The sequence below is a fragment of the Castor canadensis genome, chromosome 6 (assembly GCF_047511655.1).
Source record: "Castor canadensis chromosome 6, mCasCan1.hap1v2, whole genome shotgun sequence".
Lineage (NCBI taxonomy): Eukaryota > Metazoa > Chordata > Mammalia > Rodentia > Castoridae > Castor > Castor canadensis.
The window spans coordinates 7,316,600-7,333,715 of NC_133391.1; the positions used below are offsets into that span (position 1 = coordinate 7,316,600).

The 17,116-nt window shown below is 52.9% G+C and overlaps 2 protein-coding genes across 3 annotated transcripts; both read left to right on the forward strand.

Annotated features, from left to right (window-relative positions):
* Nucleotides 1–290: 290 nt before the first annotated feature.
* Nucleotides 291–12,063, forward strand: Slc12a9 (solute carrier family 12 member 9). Of its 2 annotated transcripts, none has more exons than XM_020182098.2 (14): nucleotides 291–421; nucleotides 1,246–1,468; nucleotides 1,674–1,808; nucleotides 2,195–2,326; nucleotides 2,627–2,935; nucleotides 3,513–3,620; nucleotides 3,746–3,857; nucleotides 4,974–5,131; nucleotides 5,228–5,310; nucleotides 6,212–6,336; nucleotides 6,495–6,687; nucleotides 6,834–7,008; nucleotides 7,183–7,329; nucleotides 10,783–12,062. In XM_020182098.2, exons 2-14 carry the CDS (start codon nucleotides 1,288–1,290, stop codon nucleotides 11,667–11,669), a joined length of 2,745 nt encoding a protein of 914 aa, XP_020037687.2. In that variant the 5' UTR covers nucleotides 291–421; nucleotides 1,246–1,287; the 3' UTR covers nucleotides 11,670–12,062. The 2 variants fall into 2 exon arrangements, with proteins under 2 accessions (XP_020037687.2, XP_020037688.2); XM_020182099.2 differs by having other exon boundaries at nucleotides 320–515; nucleotides 10,783–12,063.
* Nucleotides 12,064–12,404: 341 nt separating this feature from the next.
* Trip6 (thyroid hormone receptor interactor 6) lies at nucleotides 12,405–16,759 on the forward strand. Its single transcript, XM_020182102.2, has 9 exons — nucleotides 12,405–12,678; nucleotides 12,941–13,068; nucleotides 13,190–13,315; nucleotides 13,601–13,984; nucleotides 14,265–14,358; nucleotides 14,456–14,625; nucleotides 15,298–15,476; nucleotides 16,188–16,308; nucleotides 16,430–16,759. The coding sequence occupies exons 1-9, from the start codon at nucleotides 12,570–12,572 to the stop codon at nucleotides 16,559–16,561; spliced, it is 1,443 nt and encodes a 480-aa protein (XP_020037691.1). The 5' UTR covers nucleotides 12,405–12,569; the 3' UTR covers nucleotides 16,562–16,759.
* Nucleotides 16,760–17,116: the final 357 nt, after the last annotated feature.

Below are 17,116 nucleotides of genomic sequence, written 5' to 3' on the forward strand. Positions count from 1 at the left end.
CCCAGGCCGCCTTCCGCCGTCACCATACGCCCCTTTCAGGTGACAGCTACCCCTGGGGACTCCTGGGAGTTCGTAGTGGAGTCGGACGCCTGTTTGCACCAGGTTGATGGGGTCTATAAGGATCTTGGCCCACATGCAGCGGGAGACGCAAGGCTGTGGGACTCCCGGGCAGCCCCCTGGGTACCCATGCAGTGGGAGCCGAGCTGACAGAGGACTGCGGGAGGCGGAGCCTCTGTGACCACGCCCCCGTGGCGGGGCCGGAGCCGGGACCAATGAGGCTCCTTGCTGGGGGGGGGGGCAGGCTCTGGGCCTGGCATCCCGGTAGCCGTCTGCCTTTTCCGGCCCCGCGCCCCCGCCTCGCGTAGCGGACCCCTCCAGGGTGCGGAGATCGTTCCGAACGAGCCGCTGCTTCCTCTGGGTGGTGAGTGAGCGCCCTGCAGCGCCGAGCTTTGGGGTGCGCCTGGCCGGCGAAAGGGAGATCCTGTCCGCCTGCACCGCTCGGTCGGAGCGAGTGGGTAGGAGCCGGTGGATGGGGTGGGAGGACCCCAGGGACCTTGTGTAGCGGAATGCCTGTCGACCTGGGTTTCTGTTTGGGAGTCGAGGGGTGTGTTTGGGTTGGTGGAGTTTGGGGGGTGCTTTATGTGGATGGGAGGAGTCTGGTGAGGATCAGGAGAGGAGGAGGGGGCTTGAGATGGGTTGAAGGTGGGGGTTGCAGAGGGTGGGCTTTTGGGAGATTTGCAAGTTTGTTTTTGCCTGGGTTGGGGGCGGTGAGTGATTGTACGGGGGTTACTTGGGAGGGGCGGCTCAAGACTCTGGAGGAGGGGTGTGGAGGCTTGCTTTACCCGTAACTTACTTCCCTTTTGAGAGATTTGCTTCCTCTTGTACCTTTAGTTAAGGTGGGAGAAAGGCTGGAGCAACAGGAGCTGTCAGAGGAGATCTGTGTCCCTTTCCAGAGCCGCTGTCATTCTTGTCTCAGGGATATGGAGGAAGGGACGACCCCCAGAAGCTGGGAGGGGCCCTGATAACCATGCTGAGTGGTTTGGGGTTCAGGATTGTGCAGCAGTGCCTGGGACTATCTGCAACTCCATGGGCTCTTTTGAGTTGTCTGCAGCTTCTGTGTGTGTGTGTATGTGTGTGTGTTTCCTTGCAGATCTCCTTTAGGAGAGGCTTCTGGAAGTTTGGTTACGGTTTGTTCTGGGGGCGCTCTGTAGAGTTGCTATTCACACAGTATAATCTCTTTTACAGGCCACCTGCTCCATCTGTGGCTTCGTCTACCTGTGTTCAGCCATGGCCAGCGAGAGCTCCCCTCTGCTGGCCTACCGGCTCCTGGGGGAAGAGGGGGCTGCCTTCTCTGCTGGTGGACCTGGAGGTCCTGGAGGGGCTCCTGCCCGGAAGCTCTCCACCTTCCTAGGTGTGGTGGTGCCCACTGTCTTGTCCATGTTCAGTATAGTTGTCTTCCTAAGGATTGGTGAGTTGGGGGAGGACTTAAGAGGGAGGAGGATGGGCCTGGGCTGAGGTTGGGTGGGATCCCCGTAAAGTGGGTGAAAGGGCTTGAACTGGAGGCTCTCTGTGGCCTTCTGTGCAGCTCTTCCCTGGAGCTCTGCTGCCCAGTGGGGTGGGGTAAGTGGGTGAGGGGCGAGAGATCCCCTGTGACCTTTGCCTCTTCTGTTCAGGATTTGTGGTGGGCCATGCTGGGTTGCTGCAAGCCTTGGCCATGCTCCTAGTTGCATACTTCATTCTGGCGCTCACTGTCCTGTCTGTCTGTGCCATCGCCACCAATGGAGCTGTGCGGGGGGGCGGAGCCTACTGTATCCTTCAACGGTGATGGACAGGGGTCCAGGTTGTTCTGTAGTGAAGGGGCCAGTATTCTCCATCTGCTTGGGGCAGTGCCAGCAGGCAGGCTGGGAAGGTGAAGGTGACCAACTTTGCCCCATGTTAGTGCCACTGTTTAATCTCCTGACAATGTTGTCTATTAGCTATTATTTTACAAATGAGGACAGTGGGGTTCAGAGGGTATTGGTGACCTATGCAAAGAGCCACAAGGCCTGAATACAGTGCTGCAGGGAACTGAGCTGGCATTTGCAGAGAGATAAGGCCCAGAGGCCAACTGCAGAGAGTTTCATATGTGGCCCCTTCCTCATGTTCCTTTTCAGTTTCTTTTTCCTTAATAGTCGCCCTCTGCTTCCATTTTCAGTCATGATCAGTCGGACCTTGGGGCCTGAGGTTGGAGGCAGCATCGGCCTCATGTTCTATCTGGCTAATGTCTGCGGTTGTGCCGTCTCTCTGCTGGGGCTGGTGGAATCTGTGCTAGATGTCTTCGGGGCTGGTCTGTGTTCTCTTCACCTGGTCTAAGTTCTCCCCACCCAGTCCAGATGGCTGTGTGTGTTTGTGGGTCTGGGATTGAGGGAGCAAGCCGTCTTCAGAAGAACGTGTTTGTAGGTTTTTTCCCACAGTGTGGCCAGCCTCATGTAGGAAATGGGGACATCCCAGAGATCATTCCTGCCCACAGGGAGCTTACCATCTAGTCAGAGAGAAAGGCCAGCCTAATATCCCCTAAACTTACAGAGCAAGATTGGTACCCACCAGTCAGACCTTCTAACTAACTCTGTCCTGCCTCTCTCTTCAGATGCTGCAGGGTCCAGTGGACTCAAAGTTCTGCCCCAGGGTTATGGCTGGAACCTGCTCTATGGCTCCCTGCTGCTGGGCCTCGTAGGTGGAGTGTGCACATTGGGTGCTGGCCTCTATGCCCGTGCCTCCTTCCTTACATTCCTGCTGGTTTCTGGCTCCTTGGCCTCAGTGTTAGTTAGTTTTGTGGCAGTGGGGCCCAGGGACATCCCCTTAACTCCTCGGCCTGGCTCCAATGGCTCCTCCCTGCCAGCCCGGTTTGGCCATTTCACCGGCTTCAACAGTAGCACTCTGAAGGACAACTTGGGTGGTAAGCTTGGCATTGCAGTGCCAGGGTTTTCTGGGGCAAGGGGTAGGCATGCATGAGGGGGCCTAGCCCTTAGAATCACCAGGCAGAGAGAATCATGGGCAGGAGGTCTGGACCCTAGAGCACTGCAGTTAAATTCAAATCTGTCCAGCATGTGCTTGGCCCAGTGGGGACAGATCACAAAAGTAGTCCCTGCCTGGGAAGAACTTGTGTTCAGGTTGGAGAGTGTTCAGGCAACAGTAAGACTGAGACTGTTTCAAGTTGAGAAGATAGGCATGACCATAGGCTGGGGAGGACAGGAGCATGGGGACCTGGGGCTGCCCTGAGCCAGACAGCAGAAGGGAACAGGGAAAAGAAACATGACAGGAAAGAGCATGGATTCGAGCCTGTAGGAAGAAACAGAGGTTGATGGGGGGAGGTGATGCAGGGCCCACAAAGGGGTCAGGGCTGGAGTCTTATTGAGGGCAGTCAATGGGAGATGGGCATTTTTGGATTGTGAGGATGGATGGCAGGGGCCATGATGCTTGGATCTTTAAGAGTGATGCTGACATCATTTCTATCCTGGGAATAAAACCCCCAGCTGGCTATGCCCAGGACTACACCACTGGGGCCATGATGACCTTCGCCAGTGTCTTTGCTGTTCTCTTTAATGGTTGTACAGGCATCATGGCTGGGGCCAACATGTCAGGTGAGAGTCTCCCTGCCTGCCACTTCCTGTGGGGGACAGGGGTGTGGGGGGGAGGCTGCTGCCCTGAGGGATGTCTGGGAATGGCAGGAGAGCTAACCTCTTTCCTTCTGCTCCCCTCCCTCCAGGGGAGTTGAAGGACCCCAGCCGGGCGATTCCTCTGGGCACAATTGTTGCGGTGGCTTACACCTTCTTCATCTACGTCCTGCTTTTCTTCCTCTCCAGTTTCACCTGTGACAGGTGCTTGGGGAGGAGGGGTAGGCCAGGCCCTCAAAGGGGTGGGGTGTTGGACTAGGTCAGTACCTTGGGTCACTGAGGGAAGCACAGGCTGGGAAGCAGGTACCCCATTTGTCAAGGCAGAGACTCTGGGGACAGTTTCTCCCATTGGGAGAGAAAAGCAGTTGCTCCTGTCCATGGGGAGGGCTGACTACGTGATGATAACCGCTGTCTACCTGCTTCAGTTGTGAGCCCTTAGTTTAGGGGTGGGGTGGGTGTGACTTTTTAGTAATTTTTATTTGTACAAATATTTGATGTCTTGTGCATGTACTGTTGGGAATTGATTACTGACTGAGTGATAAAAATCCAAGTAATCCAAAGATCACAAGTAAATACCAAGTCCTCCCCTGGATCTTGTTAATACAGAGTATCATTTTGATCCTTGAGATCAGGTTTATGGTCAGTGGAGAGGACCCAGCTCTTTTTTGTTGGGTCCACTGGGGCCATGATGACCTTCGCCAGTGTCTTTGCTGTTCTCTTTAATGGTTGTACAGGCATCATGGCCAGCCTGGACCACCCAGTCTGGGTTATATTCAAGACCAGGCTGGCCTTGAATTTGCTATATAACCCATGGTGGCCTCCAACCTGTGATCCTCCTTCCTCTACCTCTCAAGTACTGGGGTTATAGGCAGGTACCACCATGTCTGGCTAGGACCCAGCTTTTTAATTATTATTATTTTTGGTGGTGCTATTAGAATTTGAACTTGGGGCCTTGAGCTTGGTAGGTGCATGTTCTACCATTTGAGTCATACCTCCAGCCCTTTTTTGCTTTATTTTTGACAGGGTCTTGTGCCTTTTGCCTGGGCTGGCCTCTGTGATCCTCCTACCTAGGTCTCCTAAATAGCTGGGGTTGCAGGTATGAGCCACCTTGCCTGGCTTGTTTGTTGAGATAGGATCTCACAAACTTTTTGCCTGGACTGGCCTCCAGTGGCAGTCCTCCTGATCTCTGCCTCCTGAGATGATGCTGGGATTATAGGACGCAACTCTTAACCACAGGGTGTCATCAGCACTTTTCTCACAAGAACCCTGTGATGGATACTCATTGGTTATCCATATTGTCTTCCTTCCCTTCCCTTCTAGAACCCTGCTGCAGGAAGACTATGGGTTCTTTCGTGCCATCAGCCTATGGCCTCCGCTGGTGTTGATTGGGATCTATGCTACAGCACTCTCAGCCTCCATGAGTTCCCTCATCGGTGCCTCCCGAATCCTGCACGCCCTGGCCCAGGATGACCTCTTTGGTGTGTTTCCCTCTGTCTCCATGCCTGCCCTGGGCATGCCCTCCTGGGTCTGTCTTGTCCTCACATGGCCCAGACTGACTTATTTTGTTTTTACAGGAGTGATCTTGGCACCAGCTAAGGTTGTGTCTGGAGGGGGGAACCCCTGGGGAGCTGTCTTGTATTCTTGGGGTCTAGTCCAAGTAAGCCTTCCTTTTTTCTTTTGATGGGACTGGGGTTTGAACTCAGGGCTTCACGCTTGCAAAGCAGGTGTTCTAACACTTGAGCCACACCTCCAGTCCGTTTTGCTTTGGTTATTTTTGGAGATGGGGGGTGGTCTCTGGAACTATTTGCTGGGGCTGGCCTTGAACTGCAATCCTCCTGATCTCAGCCTCCCAAGTACCTAGGATTACAGGTGTGAGCCTCTGGAGCCCAGCAAACCTTCCTTTTCAAACTGCCCTGTTACTTGCACTGTAGCTGGCAGGATCAGGATCAGGCTTAGGTCTAGCAGGATTCACTGACACCCCTTAAGGTGTACTGGCATTTTTCAGGGATGCATTGGCATTTAGTTTATTGATTTATTTTTTTGCTGCTAGGGACCAAACCCAAGGCCTTGTGCTTACTAGGCAAGCGGTCTACCACTGAGCTAAGCTTCCAACCTCTATGTATTATTATTATCATTATTATTATTATTGGTGATACTGGGGCTTGAACTCAGGGCCTTACACTTGCTAGGATTGCTAAGCAGGCTAGCTCTTCATTTGAGTGCCTTTCTCAAGCCTTTTTCTATCACCAGCCCTTTTTGTATTGGGTTTTTCAAGATAGGGTCTTGTGAACTATTTGGCTAGCTTTGAACCTCAATTCTCCTGATCTCTATCTGCTAAGTAGCTAGGATTATAGGTGTGAGCCACCGGCACCCTGCTTATTATTATTTTTTTGAGACTGGGTCTTGCTATGTAGCTCAGGCTGGTCTTGAGCTTTCAATCCCCCTACTTCCCCCTCCCAAGTGCTTGGTGTGCTTTGGCACCTCTTGGGGTGCACTGGCATTGCATGGGTGTACATTGGCACCATTGATCAAAACACCACTTCTTGGTCCCTACCTAGCTGGTGCTCCTGGCAGGGAAGCTGAACACCTTGGCTGCCGTGGTCACCGTCTTCTACTTGGTGGCCTATGCAGCAGTGGACCTGTCGTGCCTAAGCCTGGAGTGGGCCTCAGCCCCCAACTTCCGGTGAGAAATTAAGATACCTGTGTCCCCAGAGTAAAGGAGGGAGGATAGATAGGAAGGACTGAGGCACTGGGGGCTTGACTGGGGACTAGAGCAAGTGGCAGTTCCTTGTTCAGGGCCAGACCTGAGTTTTCTTTCTTCCTTCTCTCTGCCCACCCCAGCCCCACCTTCAGCCTGTTCTCCTGGCACACCTGCCTGCTGGGCGTGGCCTCCTGCCTGCTTATGATGTTTCTTATCAGCCCAGGGGCAGCCGGGGGCTCCTTGCTTCTCATGGGCCTGCTGTCTGCCCTGCTCACAGCACGAGGAGGCCCCAGCAGTTGGGGCTATGTCAGCCAGGCCTTGCTCTTCCACCAGGTTGGGGGAACTTGCAGGATGGGAGGAGGGAGGAGGCAATCTGGGACAGCCCCGCACTCCTGCCCAGGGAGCTGATGTTCTGTTTGAGAAGTATGGGAACTGTCTGATCAAGCCCTTTTCCTCCACTATCTCATTTGGGTCCCCAGGTGCGTAAGTACCTGCTCCGGCTGGACGTCCGGAAGGAACACGTGAAGTTCTGGCGGCCCCAGCTGCTGCTCCTGGTGGGGAATCCCCGGGGTGCCTTGCCTCTGCTGAGGTTGGCCAACCAACTCAAGAAGGGGGGGCTCTATGTACTGGGCCACGTCACCCTGGGTGACCTTGGTGAGTTGCCCTATCACTTGCTCCCATCCTTCCTCTTCCCCTCCATAATAGATGCCTGATGCTTCCTATGACTTTCCAACCAGTCACAAATCCCACCTGGAATTTGGACTTTAAGATAAAGAGGAAATGAATTTGGCCCACGGTCGTTGCTTCTTTTTTTTACGTTCTCTGCAGACTCCCTGCCCTCGGACCCTGTTCAGCCGCAATATGGGGCATGGCTGAGCCTGGTGGACCGGGCCCAAGTGAAGGCCTTTGTGGACCTCACCCTCTCATCCTCTGTGCGCCAGGGAGCTCAGCATCTGCTGCGGATCTCAGGCCTTGGTGAGTTATTCCTCTCTAGGTCCCTTTAAGCCTTCTCTGTGGCTCTGTTATTTTATTATTATTATTTTTTTTTGTGGTACTGGGGTTTGAACTCAGGACCTACACCTTGACCCATTCTACCAGCCCTGTCTTGTGTTGGGTATTTTTGAGATAATGTCTCTTGAATTATTTGCCTGGGCTGGCTTTGAACCTCAATCCTCCTGATCTCTGTCTCCTGAGTAGCTGGGATTACAGGGGTGAGCCACCAGATCCCAGCCTCTGTAACTTCTTTAAATCTCCACTTCCATCCTCCAGAAAATAAACCACAGATTGCAAACTGCAAAAGGAACTCAAAGCCGAGCAGATAAGAGAGCATTCAAAGATAAAACAGCCACAGACAGTGTACAAGTTCTGATAGGGGAGACTGGGAAATAGACAGAGTGACACTGCTGTATTTCTTTTCATTTTTTTTCTGAGCCAAAAATTGGAGAGTATTTGGGCTTCAAAGAGTATTTTTCTAGAGTCAATGGGAGAATTATGTGAGAATTATTGGGCTTCCCTATCAGAACATCTGTTTTGTTTTGTTTTTTTGCTGTGCTGGGGCTTGAACTCAGGGCCTACACCTTGAGCCACCCCACCAGCCCTTTTTTATGATGGTTTTTTTTTTTGAGATAGGGTCTTGTGAACTATTTGCCGGGGCTGGCTTTGAATCGCAATCCTCCTGATCTCTGCCTCCTGAATAGCTGGGATTACAGGTGTAAGCCAGCAGAGCCCAGCTAGAACATCTGGTTTCTAATCACCAGAGTTCAGAAAAAGCAAAGATTAGTAGGTACAGATGTAGTCAGCAAGGTTTTGTGGACAGATGGTAACTCAGCCAGTCCTGAAAAGGCTCAAAGAGAAGGGAGGGGTATAATGTAGTCCCTGACACTGCAAAGGATGCTGGAGGGTGAGTGGGGCAGATGTTTGTGTTTGGGGTTGAACATTCCTGGCTTCTGCAGCACAGAGGCCTTCAGGCTCCTCCAAATCTATGCTTGTAGTCTTCCTCCTCCCTTAATCCCAGGACAGTGTCTGTCACCTGAGTGCTCATCTCCTTCTCCACTTCCTAAGAGTCTGGCTAAAGTTCAACAGTGTTGGACATTGGCCCTGCTTGGTGCAAATCATAACTCTAGAAAATGCTTAGAAGGGTGCATGACTAGTTTAATTTACAAGATCAGCTGGGGCTACTGAGGTTTGAACTCAAGGCTTCATGCTTCCTAGGCAGGTGCCCCCAGTAGTCCTTTTTTTGCTTAAGTTATTTTTCAGATGGGATCTGATGCTTCTGCTCCAGGGACTGCCTTAAACCATCATGATTTTCCTATGTACACTTCCTACGTAGTTGGGATTACTGGGATTATGGATGTGTACCACCATACCTGACTTGTTCTTTGAGATGGGATCTTGCTACCTTTTTGTCTGGGCTGGTTTCGAACCTTGAGCCTCCTGATCTCTGCTTTCTGAGTTGCTAGGACTACAGGTGTAAGCCACAGGTGTTCTTTCATGAACTTTACCTTGTAGAAGATGATTCCAACAAAAAGGAAAGATTTCCTCCGAATAGTAAATTCTCCAGCATGGAAGATTTGATTTACTGGTAGACTTTTTTTTTCCTTTTTTACTGGTAGATTTTGAGTAGTCTGTTCTATAATGAGAGATCTTTTTTTTTTTCCTTGTGGCACTGGGGTTTGAACTCAGGGTCTCACACTTACTAGGCAGGTGCTCTTACCGCTTGAGCCACTCTGCCAGCCCTAAGAAGTTGTCTTGGAAGAAGTTTCTGAATCTTCTGCCTGGCCTCACTGACTGAAGGGGGAAATTACCCAATTTCACACTGGTGTTTGAAACATCAAAAACTAGTATTGGCATGGTGGCTGACACCTGTAAGTTCATCTGTGGGGGAGGTGGAGCTCCGGAGGATTGAGGTGCAACCAGACAAAGAAAAGTAAATGAAACCCCATCTCAACAAAAAAAATCTGTGTGTTGTGGTGGTGTGCCTCTGTCATGCCACCGGTGGGGGAGGCCATAAGTAGGAGGATTGAGAAGGCAGGAGGATTGCTGTCCAGGTCAACTGGGCAAAAACAGGAGCTCTGTCGGGCGTCAGTGGCTCACACACCTGTAATCCTAGCTACTCAGGAGGATTGAGGTTCGAAGCCAGCCTGGGGAAACAGTTCATGAGCCCCTATTTCAAAAACAAATCCTTCAAAAAAGAAGGGCTAGTAGAATGGCTCAAGGAGTAGGCCCTGAGAGTTCAAACCCTAGTACCACAAAAAAACCCGAGTACTGCAAACAAACAAACAAACAAAACAGCAGCCCCTATTTCAAAAATAACCTAAGCAAAAAGGGCTGGTGGAGTGGCTTAAGTGATAGAGTGCCTGTCTAGCAAGCACTAGGTCCTGAGTTCAACCCCCAGTGCTGCCAATAAAAATAAAACTAGGAGCTGTGGTTAGGAACTTGGGATGTTAAGGTTGGCCCATGCCCAGCTTGGTGGCTCAGAGAATGGCCTCTGGTGTGTGTGGACTGTATTCACCCGCTTGCCAGGAACCTACCAGCCTTGAGGCTTTGGGCCAGTGACTTCACCAGCGTGGGGCCTCAGGTTCCTTATCTGTAAAGGAGGAAGACTAAATAGTACCTATCTCATAGTGTTGCTTCAGGTGAGATAAAATACAAAGTGCTTTCTACAGGATGTGCCCCTGCCACAAGCATGTAGATGTTAGCTGTTTCCTCTTGGTGACCAGGCTGTGGACCACCATTTGCAGGGCTTTGCAGTAGTATAAGCAAAAGGCCAAGCCCACCCCCATTCTCTTATCCTCCCCTAGCAGACTCTGGGATGTTATTTTCCTGGTGGTTAAGGCTATGAACTTCAATGATCGGAGTATCTGATTTGCCCAGTGGAGTTAAACTCCCATCTTTTCATCACGAAAAAGGTGCACTCCTTAAAGCTTCACTGGTAGCATGGATCTCAAGTGCTCATTAGTTAAAAGAATCCTAATGTGGCCTGGGTGCCTGTAATCCTAGCTACTCAGAAGGCAGAGATCAGGAAGATCACTGTTTGAAGCCAACCCAGGCAAATAGGTTTTAAGACCCTGTCTCAAAAAAAAACCCATCGCAAAAAAGGACTGGTGAGTGGCTCAAAATGTAGACCCTGAGTTTAAACCCCAGTACTGCAGGGGAAAAAACGAAACCAAAAAGAATCCTAATGTGAACTTGCCCTATTTAAGTGGAGGAGATTAGACACAGAGATAATCAAATAAGTGCATGTGAAAGTGTTTAGGAAAACTAAGTCATTGTGCAAACGAGCGTGATGTTGCCATAAGAGTCTAACACAGTGGGGATGACACATGTCGCTGTCAGCGTGTGTGAGTGGGCGCATATTAGCTTGGTGTGAACTCAGCCTGCGAGCCTGATTCCCGTCTGTTCCTCCTGCCTCCCTCTTTCTACCCCCAGGTGGCATGAAGCCTAACACGTTGGTCCTGGGTTTCTATGATGATTCTCCACCACAGGACCATTTCCTGACAGACCCAGCTTTCTCCGAGCCTGCAGACAGTACCAGGGAGGGTGGGTCCCCAGCCCTGAGCACTCTGTTTCCTCCACCACGTGCACCTGGGAGTCCCCGGGCTCTCAGTCCCCAGGACTATGTGGCCACCCTGGCAGATGCCCTCAAGATGAACAAGAATGTGGTTCTAGCCCGGGCCTGTGGGGACTTGCCCCCTGAGCGATTGAGCCGGGGGTCTGGAAGCTCCACTCAGCCTCATCATGTGGATGTGTGGCCTCTCAACCTGCTGCGACCCCGCGGTGGTCCCGGCTATGTGGACGTCTGTGGTCTCTTCCTCCTGCAGATGGCCACCATCTTAGGCATGGTGCCTGCCTGGCACAGTGCCCGCCTCCGGATCTTCCTGTGTTTAGGCCCTCAGGAGGCCCCTGGGGCAGCTGAGGGGCGTCTCCGGGCACTGCTGAGCCAACTAAGGATTCGGGCAGAGGTGCAGGAGGTGGTGTGGGGTGAAGGGGCTGTGGCTGGGGAGCCAGAAGAAGAGGAAGGGGACTTTGTGAACAGTGGGCAGGGAGAGGCAGAGGCAGAGGCCCTGGCCAGCAGCGCCAATGCCCTGGTACGTGCCCAGCAGGGGCGAGGCACTGGCGGAGGGCCTGGGGGGCCAGAGGGTAGGGATGGTGAACAGGGGCCCATCACAGCCCTCACCTTCCTGTACCTGCCTCGGCCACCTGCCGATCCTGCCCGCTATCCTCGATACCTGGCACTGCTGGAGACTCTGAGCCGTGATCTGGGCCCCACACTGCTGGTTCACGGTGTCACCCCAGTCACCTGCACTGACCTCTGATGCTGAACTTCCTAGGTTGGGTAGGAAGGGCCCAGGCTCATCTTGACTAACGAACCATTTGCCTGCACTGGCCCTGCCCTCGGGAGCACGGAACCTGGCTGTTTAGGGAGATCCTGGCCTGGCCCATCTCCTTTGGGAGAGGGACCTCATGCACTAATGTGGATGTTTGACCCCACTGTCCAGGACAGGGCATCCACAGCCCTCCCCCTAACAGGCCTCTCCCTTCACTGGTGCCTTGATGGGAGGGGCTGGTCTCCTCTGCAATGCTAGGCTACCTCAGTGTCCCCATCCTGGCCACAGATGCATCGGCCCCCTGGGGTGGTGATATTTTTTTTTTGTTGTTGTTCTGTTTTATTTTTCTAACTGCTGACCGTGAATAAAAGACCAAACACTATGGGCTGGCTGAGCACTGTTGGCACGTAGGTGAGAGGGAGGCGGGTGGGAAGGGAGAGGTCTGCACGGGGGTGGAGATCAGGAGCTTCCAGCTTCCGCAGCCTGGCTGCCACGTGCAGAGCTGGGACGCCTGGCTAGGGGGCGGAGAGGGGGGAAATCTTTGGATTTGGAAGTCGTGGGGCCTGTGCCTCCCGTCCTAACCAGCCCCCCTTTGACTCGGCTCTAGAGGAGATTCCTCCCATCTCGGCAGGAGGGGGCCAGTTCAGGGAGGGACAGCAGATTAGGGCCTAGGGGGCCACGTGACCCTCCCCCAGGAATGCAGTGACGTCACTGGGGGCGTGGCCGTCCCCAAAATTGGGGAGGAAGGGGAAAAAAAGAAGCAGAAAAAGTTTCTTTCCTGGAGTCCCAAACGAAGTGTGGGACAGAACAAGAGGTGGGGATCAAGGCCACAGTCCTAGGGCTTTGTGAAGCTCTGACCGCTGTCTGGAGTACCCCCTGTTCCAGGCCATGTCGGGGCCCACCTGGCTCCCCCCAAAGCAACCAGAGCCCAACAGAGTTCTTCAGGGGAGAGCGCTCCCTCGAGGCCCCACAGGGTCGTCATCAGTCCACGGAGCAGGTAAGGGCCCCCCCAGTGGCTGAGGAACCAGCGGCCACTCTTGCCCACCTCTGCCTTTCAGCTCCTGCTCCGTGGCCCCATCTGCTTCCTGTAGCAGTGGTCAGCTGCCTGTGCCCTGCCTGTCCCCTCCTGAAGCCATCCCTGCCTCTTGCCCCCCTCCCAACCCCCAGGTGCATGGGGAGGAGAGCAGCCCAGAGGGAAGCCTCCATGAGGTGCACCCTTCTCTCCATTCCCACTTTTGGTCTCTGTCCCTTCACTGCAGCACTCCAGTCCCACCCCAGGGTCAATTTTTGCCCCCTCCCATCTGAGCAGTGTTACCAGGCCCCAGGGGGACCAGAGGATCGGGGGCCGACCTGGGTGGGGTCCCATGGAACACCCCAGCGTTTACAGGTGAGAACTGGGGTTGAGGGGTTGTGGGGCAAAGGGACCCCCAGACTCGAGGGTGAGCAAGACCCAGGGCTGGAGAGAAGACATTGTGATCTGTGTTCTCCCTGCTTTGGCTCCAACCCAGGGACTCCCCCCAGACAGGGGGGGCCTGCGCCCAGGAAGTCTGGATGCTGAGATAGATTCACTGACCAGCATGCTGGCTGAGTTAGATGGGGGTCGAGGTCATGTTCCACGACGACCAGACCGGCAGGTGACTCTTCTTGTCCTTTCCCTCCTATCCCCAGCTGGCTCCCTTCTCTGGATTCTCAGTTTCATTCCACGCCACCCCTCCAACCTCCACCTGCCCTCTATGTGACTGATAAACACACCTGCATGGAGGAAACAGAAGCTTCCTAGTTTGTCAGCCACTGGAGGGAGGGACCTTGTCAAAAACCTACATGCTTCCCTTGGGGGGATGCATGTGATGTGGATTTCCACCAACATAGGGCCTGGAATGGGCCTCGCTCACCGCTTCTGCTTTGCACTTTCTTCTCAGGCTTATGAGCCCCCTCCACCTCCTGCCTACCGCCCAGGTTCCCTGAAATCCAATGGAGGGAGTGTTCCACCCCCGCTGCTCCCTGCATCCCCCTATGGGGGCCCCACTCCAGCCTCCTATGCTACCGCCAGCACCCCAGCTGGCCCTGCCTTCCCAGTGCAAGTGAAGGTGGCCCAACCTGTGAGAGGCTGTGGCCCGCCCAGGCGGGGGGCCTCTCAGGCCTCTGGGCCCCTTCCAGGCCCCCACTTTCCTCTCCCAGGCCGAAGTGAAGTCTGGGGGGCTGGCTATAGAAGCCACCGTGAGCCAGGGCCAGGGGGCAAGGAGGAGGTAACTGGAGTCTCTGGCCCTGTAGGAGGAGGAAGAGGAGGCGGGCATGGGCCCCAGGTAAGTCTGTGGCACTGGGATTTGGGGTCATGACAGACAGCTGAAAACTGAACCGAAAGAGTGAGAGCTGGGGGGGGGGGTGTTTAAGGTCCTGCTTTTAGAGCAGAGTCAGAGGTCAAGGGGGTGAGGGTGTCCAAAAGGGAGGGGATAGAGCTGCCCACTGGCTCCCGGGCTGAGATGTGCTTGGGTGAGCTTTCTGGGTAGAACTGTCTGGCTACCCCCAGGGATTATTATAGCATCAGGAACTAGATTCCCAAAGATTCCTTGATTATCACTCCAGGTCCACTTGAGCCAGCCTCCGGAGGAGGAGCTGGAGAGACTGACCAAGAAGTTGGTGCATGACATGAGTCACCCACCCAGCGGGGAGTACTTTGGTGAGCTGACCCAGTGGGTAGGATAGGAAGGAGGAGGGGACAGTGGATCTAGTGTCCTGGGTCTGTGCAAATTGATTTAATTCCTCCCTGTTCCCAGGCCGGTGTGGCGGCTGTGGAGAAGATGTGGTCGGAGATGGGGCTGGGGTTGTGGCCCTAGACCGTGTCTTCCATGTTGGCTGCTTTGTGTGTTCCACGTGCCGGGCCCAGCTCCGGGGCCAGCATTTCTATGCAGTGGAGAGGAGGGCCTATTGTGAGAGCTGCTATGTGGTGAGTGACTAGGCTGGGGGGCCCTGAAGTCATCAACGAGGTACAGGGTTTCTTCCAAGGGGAAACCAGAATTCAAGCCCAAAAGAGCAATGTGGCTTGAAGCTGGGGGACTCGATCTGAAGTACAAGAAGAAGGAAAAAAATAGGCAGCTAAATACTGGCAGCTGGAGGGGGTGAACAACAGTCCCTTACAAGTAGGCATTTTGTTTATTTATTTTTGTTTATTTGGTTTTGGTAGTACTGGGGTTTGAACTCAGGGATCCCTGCTTGCAAAACAGTAGATCTACAGCTTGAGCCTATTTTGCTCTGGTTATTTTAGAGATGGGCATCTCTTGAACTATTTGCCCTGGCTGGCCTTCTGATCTTAGCCTCTCATAGCTAGGATTACAGATGTGAGACACTGGTGCCTGGCTAGTAGGAGGCATTTTAGAGGGGAATATATGACATTTCCATAACACCTCTGTGAGGCATTGATTACTACATTTTAAAGGAAAAGGAAGTTCAGATATGCTCAGATTCAGTGTTCTGGAAGCTACAATGCTGGAATGTGAACTCAGATCTGTTCAGGTCCACTTTCCACTGACTCATACATACACAGATTGGTAGGCTTTCAGAGTGTCTTCCTGGCTACTGTGGTTCCCCTTTCTTACCTTCCCATCCTCTTTCCTTCTAGGCTACCCTGGAGAAATGTTCTACATGCTCCCAACCTATCCTGGACCGTATCCTGCGGGCCATGGGGAAGGCCTACCACCCTGGCTGCTTCACCTGTGTGGTGTGCCACCGTGGCCTTGATGGCATCCCCTTCACAGTGGATGCCACCAGCCAGATCCACTGCATTGAGGACTTCCACAGGTCAGGTCTGGGGCCCTGTCCAGTCTTGGGATGTCTGATCTTTTCTTTTTTTTTTTTTTTTGTCACTACTGAGGTTTGAACCCATGGCCTTGTGCTTGCTAGTCAGGTGCTCTACCACTTGAGTCATACTCTCAGTCCTTTTTGCTTCAGTTATCTTTTGGATAGGGTTTTGTGTTTTTGCCTGGAGCTGGCCTTCGAACTTGATCCTCCTAATCTCTGCCTCCAGTAGCTGGGATTACAGGCATAAGCCACTACCACACTGACCTTTCCTGTTTTTCCCATCTCTCCTTCATGTCCCTCTGGCCCCTCCTGTTTCTAACCCCTGGCCCTCTCTCTTCTATTTATTTATTTATTTGATGGTGGGGTGTTTGAACTCAGGGCCTCATGCTTGCTAGGCCAGTGCTGAACCAGTTGAGCCACTCTGCCAGCCCTGTTTTGTGTTGGGTATTTTTTAGATAGGGTCTTGTGAACTATTTGCCTGAGCTGGCTTTGAACTGCAATCCTCCTGATCTCTCCCTCTTGAGTAGTTAGGATTATGGGTGTGAGCCTATTGGTACCTGTCCTCTCTCTTCTCTTTGGTAATACTGTCTTCCCTAAGACCCAAGACCATAGCTCTGGCACCCTCCAATCCCTCCCATCTTCTCTGGGTTTCATTGTGAATTCACTTCCTCCCTGGAGCCTCACGGCCTGCTTGGTTCCCTTTTACTCCAGGAAGTTTGCCCCACGATGTTCAGTGTGTGGTGGGGCCATCATGCCTGAGCCAGGTCAGGAAGAGACAGTGAGAATCGTTGCTCTGGATCGCAGTTTTCACATTGGCTGTTACAAGTGTGAGGTGAGGGGGCTGGGGCAAAGCTGAGAGGTTTGCAGAGTCTGGGGTGCTGGGTTGAACAAGAGGGGGAAGAGACCTGGGAGTGGGGACTGGACTGATAGAAAGTTGTTGCTTCTCCCAACAGGAATGTGGACTGCTGCTGTCCTCTGAGGGTGAGTGTCAGGGCTGTTACCCGCTGGATGGCCACATCTTGTGCAAGGCCTGCAGTGCCTGGCGCATCCAAGAGCTCTCAGCCACTGTCACCACCGACTGCTGAGTCTTCTGAGAAGCACAGGCTGCCATCCTAAGTCCCCATCCATCACCCTCCCTGAAATCTACACTTAGAATTTTTCACCAGATGCTGTCCCTTCTTCCTCCAATCATGAAATAATAATCCTTCAAGAGTTTACAAAACACTGTCAAGTCTGTCGTCTCCAATGAGCTCACAGTAGCCCAATACAAACACAATTGTTGTTACTGTTTGCCTTTTTACACAAGAATGCCAGAGCCAAGAAGTGACATCCCAGATTGTATTTCTCAAATCACTTGGCTCTGTTCCTTTTTTTATTCTTTTGCAACAATACATTTTTTTCCCTTGGTGTTGGACATGAACCTAGGGCCTCATGCATGCTATTTAAGTTCTCCACCACTAAACTACACCCCCAACCCTGTATGAAACTGTTTTTAATGTAGTTTGGTGTAAAGACACCATTTTTTAGTGCTGGGAGCAAGGCTACAACATGCTCAGGAAGCGGGTATTTTTCATTTGTGTGTGTGTGTGTGTGTGTGAGAGAGAGAGAGAGAGAGAGAGAGAGAGAGAGAGAGAGAGAGA